Source organism: Pseudorca crassidens, chromosome 12 (genome assembly GCF_039906515.1).
Source record: "Pseudorca crassidens isolate mPseCra1 chromosome 12, mPseCra1.hap1, whole genome shotgun sequence".
NCBI classification, from domain to species: domain Eukaryota; kingdom Metazoa; phylum Chordata; class Mammalia; order Artiodactyla; family Delphinidae; genus Pseudorca; species Pseudorca crassidens.
The window spans coordinates 84148187-84160839 of record NC_090307.1 but is presented as its reverse complement, the minus strand read 5'-3'; the positions used below and the strand labels follow the sequence as shown (position 1 = coordinate 84160839).

The following is a 12653-nucleotide window of genomic DNA, read 5'->3' as shown; positions in this document are numbered from 1 at the left end:
AGATTCTTTTTTTTTTTTTTTTTTTTTTTTTAAATAAATTTATTTTATTTATTTATTTTTGATTGTGTTGGGTCTTCGCTGGGCGTGGGGGCTTTCTCTAGTTGCAGCGAACGGGGGCTACTCTTTGATGCGGTGCGCGAGCTTCTCATTGCGGTGGCTTCTCTTGTTGCAGAGCACGGGCTCTAGGCACTCGGGCTTCAGTACTTGTGGCACACGGGCTCAGTAGTTGTGGCACGCGGGCTCTAGAGCGCAGGCTCAGTAGTTGTGGTGCGTGGGCTTAGTTGCTCCATGGCATGTGGGATCTTCCTGGACCAGGGCTCGGACCGTGTCCCCTGCACTGGCAGGCAGATTCTTAACCACTGTGCCACCAGGGAAGCCCAAGGAAGGCGAATTCTTTACCACTGGACCACCTGGGAAGTCTCCTAGGTATCTTTTTAATAGTGGGGTAGGGATCAGTTGGAGACATTGCTGACATGGTTTCCTGAGGCTTTATCACTCAGTGTTACTGGTTAGGTTCGTTGTCAGATGGACCAGGTCAATGCCAGTTTTCACCCACCTCTCAGCTGTGTGACCTTGGACTATATCACTGAACCTCTCTGAATTTTACTTTCTGCTTTTGTGAAATGGGGAGAATCAGCCCTACCCCACAGATAGGATTATTTTAATGTCTAGAGCAAGCACTCAACAAATGTTCCTAAGAATGGTCATAAAATCACATCCAGCTTCATAGCCTACAATCAAGGTGTAGATGTCACTGTTCTGCTCCCAGGACACACAATAGGAAGCTGTGGCTTACCCGAGGTGACGCCGGTTGTAAGTTGTAGAACCTGAACCCAGATCTTCTGAGTCTAGAACTAGTGTTGTCCCAGGCAAAACAGCAGAAGTTTAACTAGTGAGATAGTATGTCCCCAATCTGTACTTTCTGGAACCTCTGAATCCATTCCTTAGGGAGGGACTGCCTTGCCCCACTCCTTTCTCCCCTTTTTAAAAATTGTGGTAAGATATACATAACATAAAATTTATCATTTTAACCACCTTTAAGTGTTTAGTTCAGTGTCATTAAGTACATTTACATTGTTGTAGAACCATCACCATCCATCTCCAGAACTTTTTCATCTTCCCAAACTAAAACTCTGTATTCAGAAAAAAAATAAAATAAAAAAGTAAAAACACAAACAAGAAAAGCCCCTCTATATCCATTAAATAATAACTCCCCATTTCTCCCCTCCTCCAGCCCAGCAGGCACCCTTCTACTTTCCGCTTGTATGAATATACTGCTTTAGGGACCTCATATAAGTGGAATCATATGGTACTTGTCCTTTTGTGTCAGGCTTATTTCCCTGAGCGTAATGTCCTCTAGGTTTATCCACGTTATAGCATGTGACAGAATTTCCTTCCTTTTTCAGGCTAAATAATATTCCATGGTATGTATATTATACATATTATTTATCCATTCATCCATCGGTGGACACTTGAGTTGTTTCTACCGTTTGGCTGGTTTTTGTTTTTCTTTTAATTTTTTTTGATGTGGACCATTTTTAATGTCTTTATTGAACTTGTTACATTATTGCTTCTGTTTTATGTTTTGGTCTTTTGGCCATGAGGCATGCGGGATCTTAGCTCCTTAACCAGGGATCGGACCCACACCCCCTGCACTGGAAGGTGAAATCTTAACCGCCGGACCACCAGGGAAGTGCCCTGTTTTGCTGCTGTGAACAGTGTTGATATGAACACGGCTCCCTTCCCTTTTTCAGAGATGGGCCGAATGATGCAGTCGTTGAAGAGTCTTCACCCCTTACTGGCGGAGTGGTCTTGGACAATTCCCTTCATCCCTTAAGCCCTGCTTTTCTCATCTGCACTGTGGAAATGATGATAGTTCATCCCACAGGGTGGTCAGGAGGATTGGGTGAGAGCGTAGATATGAAATATTTAGTACGGTACCGGCCACAAAGCAAGCACTCAGCACTTCTTACTCTCATACGTTCATTCAACAGAACATGTGCCTGCGACAGTTACCCCTCACCTGGCTAGTCTCACCTACCCCGAGTGGTGACCAGGTGGGTAGAGGGCCGTGGGAATGACCCACTCAAGTGCAAGTTGTGAGAGGTACAATGTCCGCAGTGCATGTGAAAACAATAATGAAAGAACAAAGCTGATAAAAAGTTGGTTTGATTTTGTCATCATCAGGAACTGGCAATTCTAAACAATGTCAGTGATGAAATATTTCTTCCTCCAGGCACGATCCAGGGAGCGATCGTTGCCAATGCTCCCAGCCTTTGGTTGCCTCATACACTCCATGTGAATTCCACACCTGAGTTGCATTTTGTCTGTATACTTGTTTCCTTTCTGTTGTATTTCTTTTTTTTTTTTTGCGGTACGCGGACCTCTCACTGTCGTGGCCTCTTTCGTTGCGGAGCATAGGCTCCGGACGCGCAGGCTCAGCGGCCATGGCTCACGGCCCCAGCCGCTCCGCGGCACGTGGGATCCTCCCGGACCGGGGCAGGAACCCGCGTCCCCTGCATCAGCAGGTGGACTCTCAACCACTGTGCCACCAGGGAAGCCCTGTATTTCTTTTAAAATATGCTGCATAGGTGTTAGAAAAATTGGCAACCTAACAATCCTGTTTTCCTTTATTGTAGCTGTTTCTACTGTCTGATAGGCATTTTAAAAATTATTTTTTATTAATAGACTTTATGTTTTAAAACAGTTTTATATTTTCAGAAAAATTCTACAGATAGTACAGAGTTTCCACATAACCCCCACACTCAGTTTCCCCTGTTATTAACATCCTATGATAATAGCATGCATTTATTACTTTTTATATATATATATATAAATTTATTTATTTATTTATTTCTCAGAGTTTGCTTGTTTTTGTCTCCCTGGACAGATAAGGTGTACGGGTTAGGCATTTTGTAGAGTCCCTCTTCGGGGATTTGTGGCTTTATTTATTTATTTATTTAAGTTATTTACTGGAGACTTACTGTAGGTTAGTCATTGTGGGAAGCTGGGGATATGGCAGTGAGCCAAGACATTTTATAGATAGCATTTATAAATCATTGACATTGACTCTGGGACTTGGAGAAGGTTGTACATGCTGAGAATTGAACCCAGGCACCCCCAGAGGCCAAACTGTTGACCACGGTGTTGTTGGCCCCCTTCTGTGGGGAGAGGAAGGAGTTGTTCAGGTGGGTTTGAGGTAATAGGCACGTTTTAAAAAATTTTATTTATTTATTTTAAAAAATTATTTATTTTACTTTTTATTTTTACGTATTTATTTATTTTTTGCTGCCGCACAGCTTGTGGGATCTTAGTTCCCTGACCAGGGATCAAGCCCGTGCCACCTGCAGTGGATGTGTGGAGTCTTAACCACTGGACCGCCAGGGAAGTCCCAACATTTTGAAAAATCGGGCAACCAAATGATGATCATAAAAGTAGGAAAATAAGTAGATAAGTTAGAAGTGAGTTAGATTCTTTCTGGTGAAGATTTGGGAAAGTGAGTTAAAATCATCTTCACCTACCTTTATCTTCTGAGCTCTTCTGCTCTTCCTGTTAAGTGCTACTGTGCAACTTACTCTGTTCTTAAATGTCTCTGCAGGAATGTTTTGTACAATCCAAAAATTAATGGTCGAGGTAGGCCAGTAACGAATAGGCCAGTAACACATCTGTGTCCATCCCTAAACACCTTTTTATGGCATGCTGTGGGTGCAGCCAAAAAACCCATGTGTGACATGGTCATGCGGCAGGTAGTCTGGTGCCAGAGAGCAGGGTTCAGGGGCTCTGTCCTCCTGGTCTGGGGCGGCATCAAAGTCCTTTGAGCATTTCTGAACCTTGGTTGCCTCACCAATAAGTTAGGGATGATTCAGTGGAGTGACATCTTACACCTTGATGAGATTCTAAAGTTAGCAGCACACAAGGCCAAAATCTGGTAGAGTCAGGATTACCCTGAAAAACCTTGAAACCACCCACAAAGGAGTGAACACCAAGTGCCTGTGTGGGAGACCCTCACACAGTCTGGCAGTATGTCCATCACAGCCCATTTTTCTGCCAGCACATGGCTAGCAGACTCCAAGCTTAGTCAGAGCAGATTGAGTATCTACTTGTGTTTAGGGCCCTTGATACAAAAAACAATGACATGTCTTTACACACCAGGATGAGAATACACATGGCTTGCCGACTGATGGAAAACCAGAGGCAGGGCTCATGGGTGAGACCTCGTGGTTGCTTTTGTTTCTCTGAGTACGTAGCTGAATTGTGTACATTAGAGGATCAGTTGGGTCACTGCCCAGCCCCTTCCGAGAGGACTTGGTAAGGATTAAATGAGGTTGGGTCCATGAGAGTCCCTGGAGCTCTGGACCAATGTTTGGTGTCAAAAGTATGATCAGTGAGTGATACATTCATGCAAGTCATAGGGAGGTATGTGATTTGCTTTTAAAAATTTTTTTGGAGAAGGGGATGTTCTGTGTTTTGTGGATGCTGGGGAAGCCTGGCTGCTTGGTTTCTATTGAGTGTGTGGGTATTGGTGGAGTTGGGGGGACAGGCAGTGACTCTGCAGAGACTCTGCTGGGTAAGGTGCAGCCTTCAGCCCCCTTCAGAGACATCCCCTCTACCCTAGGCTAATATGGCTGCTTTGTTTCACCACAGAATGTCCTGAAGGAGCACGCGGATGACGACCCCAGTCTGGCCATCACTGGGGTTCCCGTAGTCACTTGGCCAAAGAAGACTCCAAAGGTAAGACACAGATCGCTCACAGCTGGGAGACCATAAATCCACTGCTTTTTCACATCTCCTGTAAGATGAATGTTGGCAGCCTTTCAGGGGAAATTCCTGGGAGAGGGCACCCCATTTAAGATGAATGGTGTTGATGAGTTGTTCATTGCAACTTTTTTTTTTTAAAACGGATCATTTTCCCTAGCTGTGGAAACTGCAGGCACTGCCCCCTGGTGGTCACTCAGAAAACTGGGGAAGTGATGCCTCACCTTTCTTCCTTTCCTCCCCTCCTTTCTTCTATATTTCCTTCCCTTGACCTCTAGCTGCTTTTTGGGCTGTTTTCTCCTCTTCTGAAAGTAGTTTTTTTCTCTTTCTAAATGGGTTGATGCTGGGGAATTCCCTGGCGGTCCAGTGGTTAGGACTCCGCGCTTCCACTGCAGGGGGCACGGGTTCGATCCCTGGTAGGGGAACTAAAATCCCACATGCCTTGCAGTGTGGCCAAAAAAAGAAAACAGGGTTGATGCTCACCATGAAAAATTTGATCAAACAGGAAAGGACAAAGATGCTGGGAAGAATAGTAGTGACGTTACTGAGAACTTACCAGGGGCAGGTTGCCTTGCTTAGTGCTCTGCATCCCCTGTCTTATTTAGACTCCAGCAATCCTGTGGGATAGACACTTGTGATTTCTTTTACAGATGAGGAAACTGAAGCTTAAAAAGACGAAGTTACTTGTTAGGTTACTTGGCAGAGCCAAGGATGCAAAGGTCAGTCTAACAGCAGAGACCAAACTTTCAACCAGTGCCCTACTTCGGCTGCACCACTTTCTTGAGCAAGTTATATAAGCTCCCAGAACCTTACTTTCCTCATTTGTAAAAAGGGGTTATACCAGTACGTACTTCAAATGGTCATTGTGAGGACTAAACAAGATAAGGCATGCAGAGTCCGTAGGACAAGGGCTGATTCATGGTAAGTGCTCTAAGTGTCAGTTGTAACCTAAGCAGCCTTCCTGTTGATGGGTATTTTGCTAATTTCTGATTTTTTTACTATTATAAAAAACACTGAGAGGAACTTTCTAGATCTCTACTGTCCAAAAGGGTAGCCACTAGTCATATGTTGCTATTGAGCACTTGAAATAAGGCAAGCCCAAATTGAGAGGTGCTGTCAGTATAATATACACAATAGATTTCAAAGACTTAGTACAAAAAAGAACAGTGCACAATACCAATTTAATTTATTTTTTATATTGATTGCCTGTTGAAATTAGGGTTGCCAGATTTGAAAAGGAAGCCCATTTAAATTTGAATTTCAGGGCTTCCCTGGTCTTGCAATGGTTAAGAATCCGCCTGCCAATGCAGGGGACACGGTTTGAGCCCTGGTCCGGGAAGATCCCACATGCTGCAGAGCAACTAAACTCGTGCACCACAACTACTGAGTCTGCGCTCTAGAGCCCACGAGCCACAACTACTGAACCCACGTGCCACAACTACTGAAGTCCGTTTGCCTAGAGCCTGTGCTCTGCAACAAGAGAAGCCACGACAGTGAGAAGTCTGCGCACTGCAACGAAGAGTAGCCCCCACTCGCTGTAACTAGAGAAAGCCCCCGCGCGGCAACAAAGACCCAACACAGGCATAAAATAAATAAATAATAAATAAATTTATTAATTAATTTGAATTTCAGATAAACAGCAGATACCTTTTTTTACTATAAGTATATCCCATATAGTGCACGTGATATACTTATGCTAAAAAGAGTTTTTGTTCTTTATCTGAAATGTAATGGGGCATGCTGTATTTTTATTTGCTAAATCTGGCAACCCTAGTTGAAATGATCAAATTTTGGATATATTAAACAAAATGGATTATTAATATTCACTTCACCTGTTTCTTTTTACCTAGTAAAATGTGGCTTCAAAAAAATTTTAAAGTACATATGTGGCTCACATTATATTTCTATAGGACAGTGGTGTTCTGGGTTATTCATTTCACTTTTGTTTGATTATCTTCTTAGGGTATATTCTTTTTCTTGGCCACGCTGTGCGGCTTGTGGGATCTTAGTTCTCTGACAAGGGATTGAACCCGGGGCCACGGCAGTGACAGCACCGAGTTCTAACCACTGGACCGCCAGGGAACTCCCATTAGGGTATATTCCTAAATGTGGGATTGTTAATGGGGAAAGCACTTGTGGGTATTGAATTCTAATTCTCTTTGAAGCTTAGTGGGAACTGAGGTGGCCATAGGAATGAAAAGGAGTTGCCTGCACATCTGCCTTTAGCTCCCCAATCTGTGGATGTTGAGTGGGGTTCTAGAGTTGACTTTCCCCTACATGGGCCATAAATAAATGTCATTTATCAGACCACAAACCATGCTTGCAGACACAGCAACTTGAAATAGCCCAGCCAGGTCCCATGGCTGCTTTGAACCTGCAGAGGAAACGGTGGCTTTGCCTTGCTACCGCCTGCTTCCCTCCTAGCTGAGGAATTGCTCCACAGGACGGATTAGGGTTTATAGAGGGCATGGGCTTGGCTTTTTTTTTTTTAATTTAAATTTTATTTATTTTTTTATACAGCAGGTTCTTCTTAGTTATCCATTTTATACATATTAGTATATACATGTCAATCCCAGTGTCCCAGTTCATCCCCCTACCCTTCCCCCCCGCCACTTTCCCCACTTGGTGTCCATACGTTTGTTCTCTACATCTGAGAGCATGGGCTTTTAAAGAAACACACTTGCCACTACTCACTGTAGTCTCAGAATTAATGGAGGGGTCCAAACCAGCCTCTGGGGGAAATCACTTCAGGACCACAAATGTGCCCTGTCTGGAGTCACTTAGCCCACTCCTCAGGGGCTTCTAGGCATTTTTTTTAAAAAAAGAAAGCTCTGCCCCTTCTCCTCCCAAGGCCTGGAAACAGGAAGCTGGCTTCTGGTGGGAGTAGCCCTTATTTAAGATTCCCTTGGAGGACTGGTTTATAAGCACTGGTCTGTACATAAGTTGGGCGTGGATGGTATCAACACTGGTGGGAGAAATTGGAGGCCTTAGGCTGGCTGGGAGAGAGTGGGGGAGGGAGAAGTAAGAGCCTTTGACGTTTAACAGTGCTTGTGGGGTGCCAGGCTTTTTTTTTAGACACCTTATAATGAAACAAATAGAACTCACATACCTTACAGTTCTCCCACTTAAAGTGTACAATGAAATGTTTTTAGTATGTTGAAAATATTGAGAGTTGTGCAACCGACACCACAGTCTAATTTTGGAACGTTTTCATACCCCCTTAAAAGAAGCCCCATTAGCGGTCAGTTCCCACTCCCCCAAGCCGCGCCTCCCCCAGCTGCTGGAAACTTTGTCTCCATGGATTTGCCTATTCTGGACATTTCATATAAATAGAATTGTACAGTATGTGGCCTTTTGTGACTGACTTCTTTCACTTAGAAGAACGTTTTCAAGGTTCATCCAAGTTATATATCTTTCAGTATTTCATGCCTTTATAGGGTTGAATAATATTCCACTGTATGGATACACCACAGTCTGTTTAGTCTTTCATCTGTCAATGGGCATTTGGGCTGTTTCTACCTTTTGGCTATTGTGATTGATGATGCTATGAACATTCATGTACAGGTTTTTATGTGAACATATGTTTTCACTTCTCTTGGGTAGAAACCTAGGCATAGAATTGACTAGTCAGATGGTAGCTCTACAGTGAAGTTTTTGAGGAACTGCCTGTTTCTCAAAGTGGCTGCAGCATTTTCTATTTCTCCCAGCAATTATAAGAGTTCCAGACTTCTCCACATCTTTGCCAACACCTATTATCTGTCTTTCTTTTTTTTTTCAAAAGCACATTCCCTGCATTCAAATACCTTATTCTTTTTTTTAAAATTACTAATTAATTTATTTTTGCTGTGTTGGGTCTTTGTTTCTGTGCGAGGGCTTTCTCCAGTTGTGGCAAGTGGGGGCTACTCTTCACTATTGCGGCCTCTCTCGCTGGGGAGCACAGGCTCCAGACGTGCAGGCTCAGTACTTGTGGCTCACAGGCCCAGCCGCTCCGGGGCATGCGGGATCCTCCTAGACCAGGGCTTGAACCTGTGTCTCCTGCATTAGCAGGCAGATTCTCAACCACTGCGCCACCAGGGAAGCCCTATCTGTCTTTTTGATTAGAGCCATGCAAGCACAATCATTTTCTTTTTAATTTAGTTAGTTTTCTATAAATTATTTGAAGTTTATTGTATGAGTTTGCAAGGGCCGCTGTGACAACGTATCTCAGACTGAGTGGCTTAAATGACAGAATATTAATTTTCTCACCGGTCTGGAGGCCAAAAGTCTGAGATCACGGTGTTAGTTGGCAGGATGTATTTCTTCCTTCCTTCCTTCCTTCCTTCCTTCCTTCCTTCCTTCCTTCCTTCCTTCCTTTCCTGCCTCCCTCCCTCCCTCCCTTCCTCCCTACCTCCCTTCCTTCTTTCTTTTTTTCTTTCATAGAGCTGAAGAGTCTTTTTTTAAAAAAATTATTTATTTATTTATTTATGGCTGTGTTGGGTCTTCGTTGCTGTGCATGGGCTTTCTCTAGTTGTGGCGAGCTGAGGCTACTCTTCGTTGCGGTGTGCAGGCTTCTCATTGTGGTGGCTTCTCTTGTTGAGGAGCATGGGCTCTAGACACATGGGCTTCAGTAGTTGTGGCACGTGGGCTCAGTAGTTGTGGCACGTGGGCTCAGTAGTTGTGGCTTGTGGGCTCTAGAGCTCAGGCTCCGTAGTTGTGGCACATGGGCTTAGTTGCTCTGTGGCATGTGGTATCTTCCCGGACCAGAGCTCGAACCCATGTCCCCTGAATTGGCAGGCAGATTCTTAACCACTGCGCCACCAGGGAAGCCCGGCAGGATGTATTTCTTCTGAGGACTCTTTCCTTGGCTTGTAGATGGCTGTTGTCTCTGTGTCTTCACACGGTCTTCCCTTTGTGTGTGTCCTAATCTTCCCTTCTTATAAGGACACCAGTCATACTGAATTTGGGCTCACCCTAACGACCCCATTTTAACTTAGTTACCTCATTAAAGACCTGTCTCCAAATACAGTCACATTCTGAGGTGCTGGGGGTTCAGACTTCAACATATGGATTTTGGGAGGACACAATTTAAGCCCATAACATGTATTATAAATTATACAAAAAGGAATAAATAACATAATAATGAATACCATGACTCCCCCCTGCCCCGACTCAGCTCTAGAAATAAATTATTGCCAGTATAACCAAAACCCCCCTGGGTATTCCTTCTAAATGTATGCAACAGTTTTTAGATTTTATTTAATTCTTACATCGAGGCTGGGAGGGGGTTAGGATTGTCTTCATGATACAGCTGAAACTGGGGACTCAGAGAGGTAGGCTGGTAAGCCTGGGGCCACACAGCTTGTGAATCTAAGGTGTTCATCCCCAGATGTGTCCCTGCGCCTGAGGAACTCAATGAAACGTGGTGGAGGGCAGGGGGAGGGGAGGCTGGCTGCTATATTTATGCATTTCCTGGCTGGTGGGGTTAAAAAGTTAACAGGAAGGGAAGAAGTAAGTAAACGACTGACTGCCTGGGCCGCCCGGGGTCTCTTGATTCCCAGGTTTGCAGTCGGCTTCCTCCCAATTTGATGCAGGTTGGGTTGAAAGATCAAGGGTGCTCATTGAGGCTGTCAGGATGCAAAGTCGGGATCGGTACTGGGTCTGGCTCAGGTTACTTAAGCAATTAATGCTAAATGATGATTAGCAAGAAATGCTTTGATCTCCCACCTTGCCTCCCGGAGAAGAAAGTCCCCTTCTGGAACTGATTAGGTGCCGTGAGGTCATTTCTGATGTGGTGTCTTTCAAATCAAAGATGCCACTGAATCACCCTCTGTCACAGTTCCCCTGATTGGCCGTTTTCCCCAGTAGTGATGGATTTGTTTTGATCCGTCTGTACTCTGGCCCCTTCCTTTTATGACCAAGTGGTAGGATTTGGGGGCCTGTCTGTGACCTTAGAACCAAGCTGAGGGAACTGAACTTCTTTGAGGCCTGACTTCTGACCTCAGCCTTATTAGCAAGTTGACCTTCTGCCCACCAGCCAGACGCTTGTACTCAGCCAGCTTGTGGGTTGGTTCCCAGAGAAGGGAACCGAGGAAGGAGGTGAGATGAAGCTTTCCTGGAAAGCGAGCATGTTGATGCATTTGCTTCTTAATCTCTAGTGGCCAAACCAGGCTGCCTCTTGAATTTCAATTATTGGCAGTTTTTCCTGAGTGGAAGAGCGGAGAGGCTGGAGAGTATACCAGTAAGAACCCTGACGGGGACATGGGGACAGCCCTCTTCAGCAGTTAGTGGATCAGCTCCCTCACGGGGACGTCACAGGAACCACAGGAGGAAGTCACACACACACACCTGATGTCTGTGTCACCCTCAGTTCTGCTTTGTTTCTCTTCCCCTTCCTCCACACTTGGTCATTCAGATCTGGGAGGCCTGAGAAGTCTGGGGTCCCCTGGGAGTGACACACAGCCTTTCCCTGAAGGACAGGCACATAAGTCTGTAAAAGAGGCCCCCATGTACTTCCTGTTCCCACTCTGCCCTGCTCCCAGCTCCTGTCTCCCCCGAGTAATTCAGCTGATGATGTACAGTTGAGGAGGGAGGATGACTGCCATTTATAGTTGCCTCCTCAAGGCCAGATAATTTTCTAGAAAGGCAGTGTGGCCTAGCGAGGACCAGTCCTCAGGATGGTGGCATCTGCTTCACCTGGGGAATGTTTCTGGTTTTTTTTTTTTTTTTTTTTTTGCGGTATGCGGGCCTCTCACTGTTGTGGCATCTCCCGTTGCAGAGCACAGCCTCCGGACGCTCAGGCTCAGTGGCCATGGCTCACGGGCCCAGCCGCTCCGCGGCATGTGGGATCTTCCCGGACCAGGGCACGAACCCGTGTCCCCTGCATCGGCAGGCGGACTCTCAACCACTGCGCCACCAGGGAAGCCCCTGTTTTTTTTTTTTAATACAGTTTCCTGGGCCCTACTGAGACACTCTGATTCAGTAGGGGTGGGTGGGACCTGGGAATCTGCACTTTCTAAATGCTTTACAGGTAATTCTCATGCACAACTAGGGTGAACTCTGGGGTCAGATGCACCTGGAGATTGACTCTTGGCTCGGCCACTTACTAGTTGTGTGGTCGTGGGCAAGTCTGAGGCTTAGTTTATTCATCTGTAAAAAGGGCCGATAGTGCCTTTCTTACAAGTTCGCTGTGAGAGGCTCTGTAAAATACCTCTATAGTAGCCTATCAGTCAGTGATAGCAATTATACTTTTTCATAATTATGGTTTATAAGTAACACTAATCCTGAATCTGCTCACCCAGAAGGCAGAAATAGAAGACACTGAAGGAGGAGATGGATCAGAAGGAGGTGATTGGTTTAGAGTCATTTCCTATCCCTAAATTATTATTGGCTGGGACAAACACTGAATCTCAAGTAAGGGCCTCCTGAATGGCTTAATTTCACGGAAGTAGTCACAGCTGGCGTTTCCTGTGATGGGGCTGGTTTAAGAAAGTGTTTCTCCTTTAGGTCCTCCACACTCTATCCGAGGGAGAAGTCCTAGGCCTGTGAGCGGGAGGGTAACTGTTGTCTTAGAATGTGCTGAAAGAGGCCTCGTGAGAGGCTGGTGGGAGAACGGGAACAGGAGATGCTCAACAGGTTGGGGGAGGCCGACAGCAGGGACCACAGGGCCAGGATAGCAGAGAGTGGACAGCGGGGAGGGTGTAGTGAGGGAAGCAGACAACAGTCTGGGACCCTGTCTGGAATCCCCAGGGCTTCCTGAAGTGACAGCTAAGTCATTTGTGGAGTTTGGAAGCTGGCAGTTTCCCAGGAGTGTAGGCAGCAGAAACCCCTGATCAAAGAATACCCACAAAAGATGGTCTGCTCAATTCTGGGTAATGTTCTCTCCAACATCAGCAACAGAAAAATCCCATTGAAAGAAGATT

General features: G+C 45.4%; 1 protein-coding gene across 18 annotated transcripts in view; it reads left to right on the top strand.

The window, feature by feature from the left end:
- KDM2B (lysine demethylase 2B) overlaps nt 1-12653 on the top strand; it is a 122267-nt gene that overhangs the window by 66351 nt on the left and 43263 nt on the right. For all 18 annotated transcript variants that reach the window (XM_067700917.1, XM_067700925.1, XM_067700922.1 and 15 more), the window contains one exon: nt 4645-4731. In XM_067700917.1, the coding sequence (XP_067557018.1) occupies nt 4645-4731 (87 nt within the window). The remainder of the gene's footprint in view (nt 1-4644; nt 4732-12653) is intronic.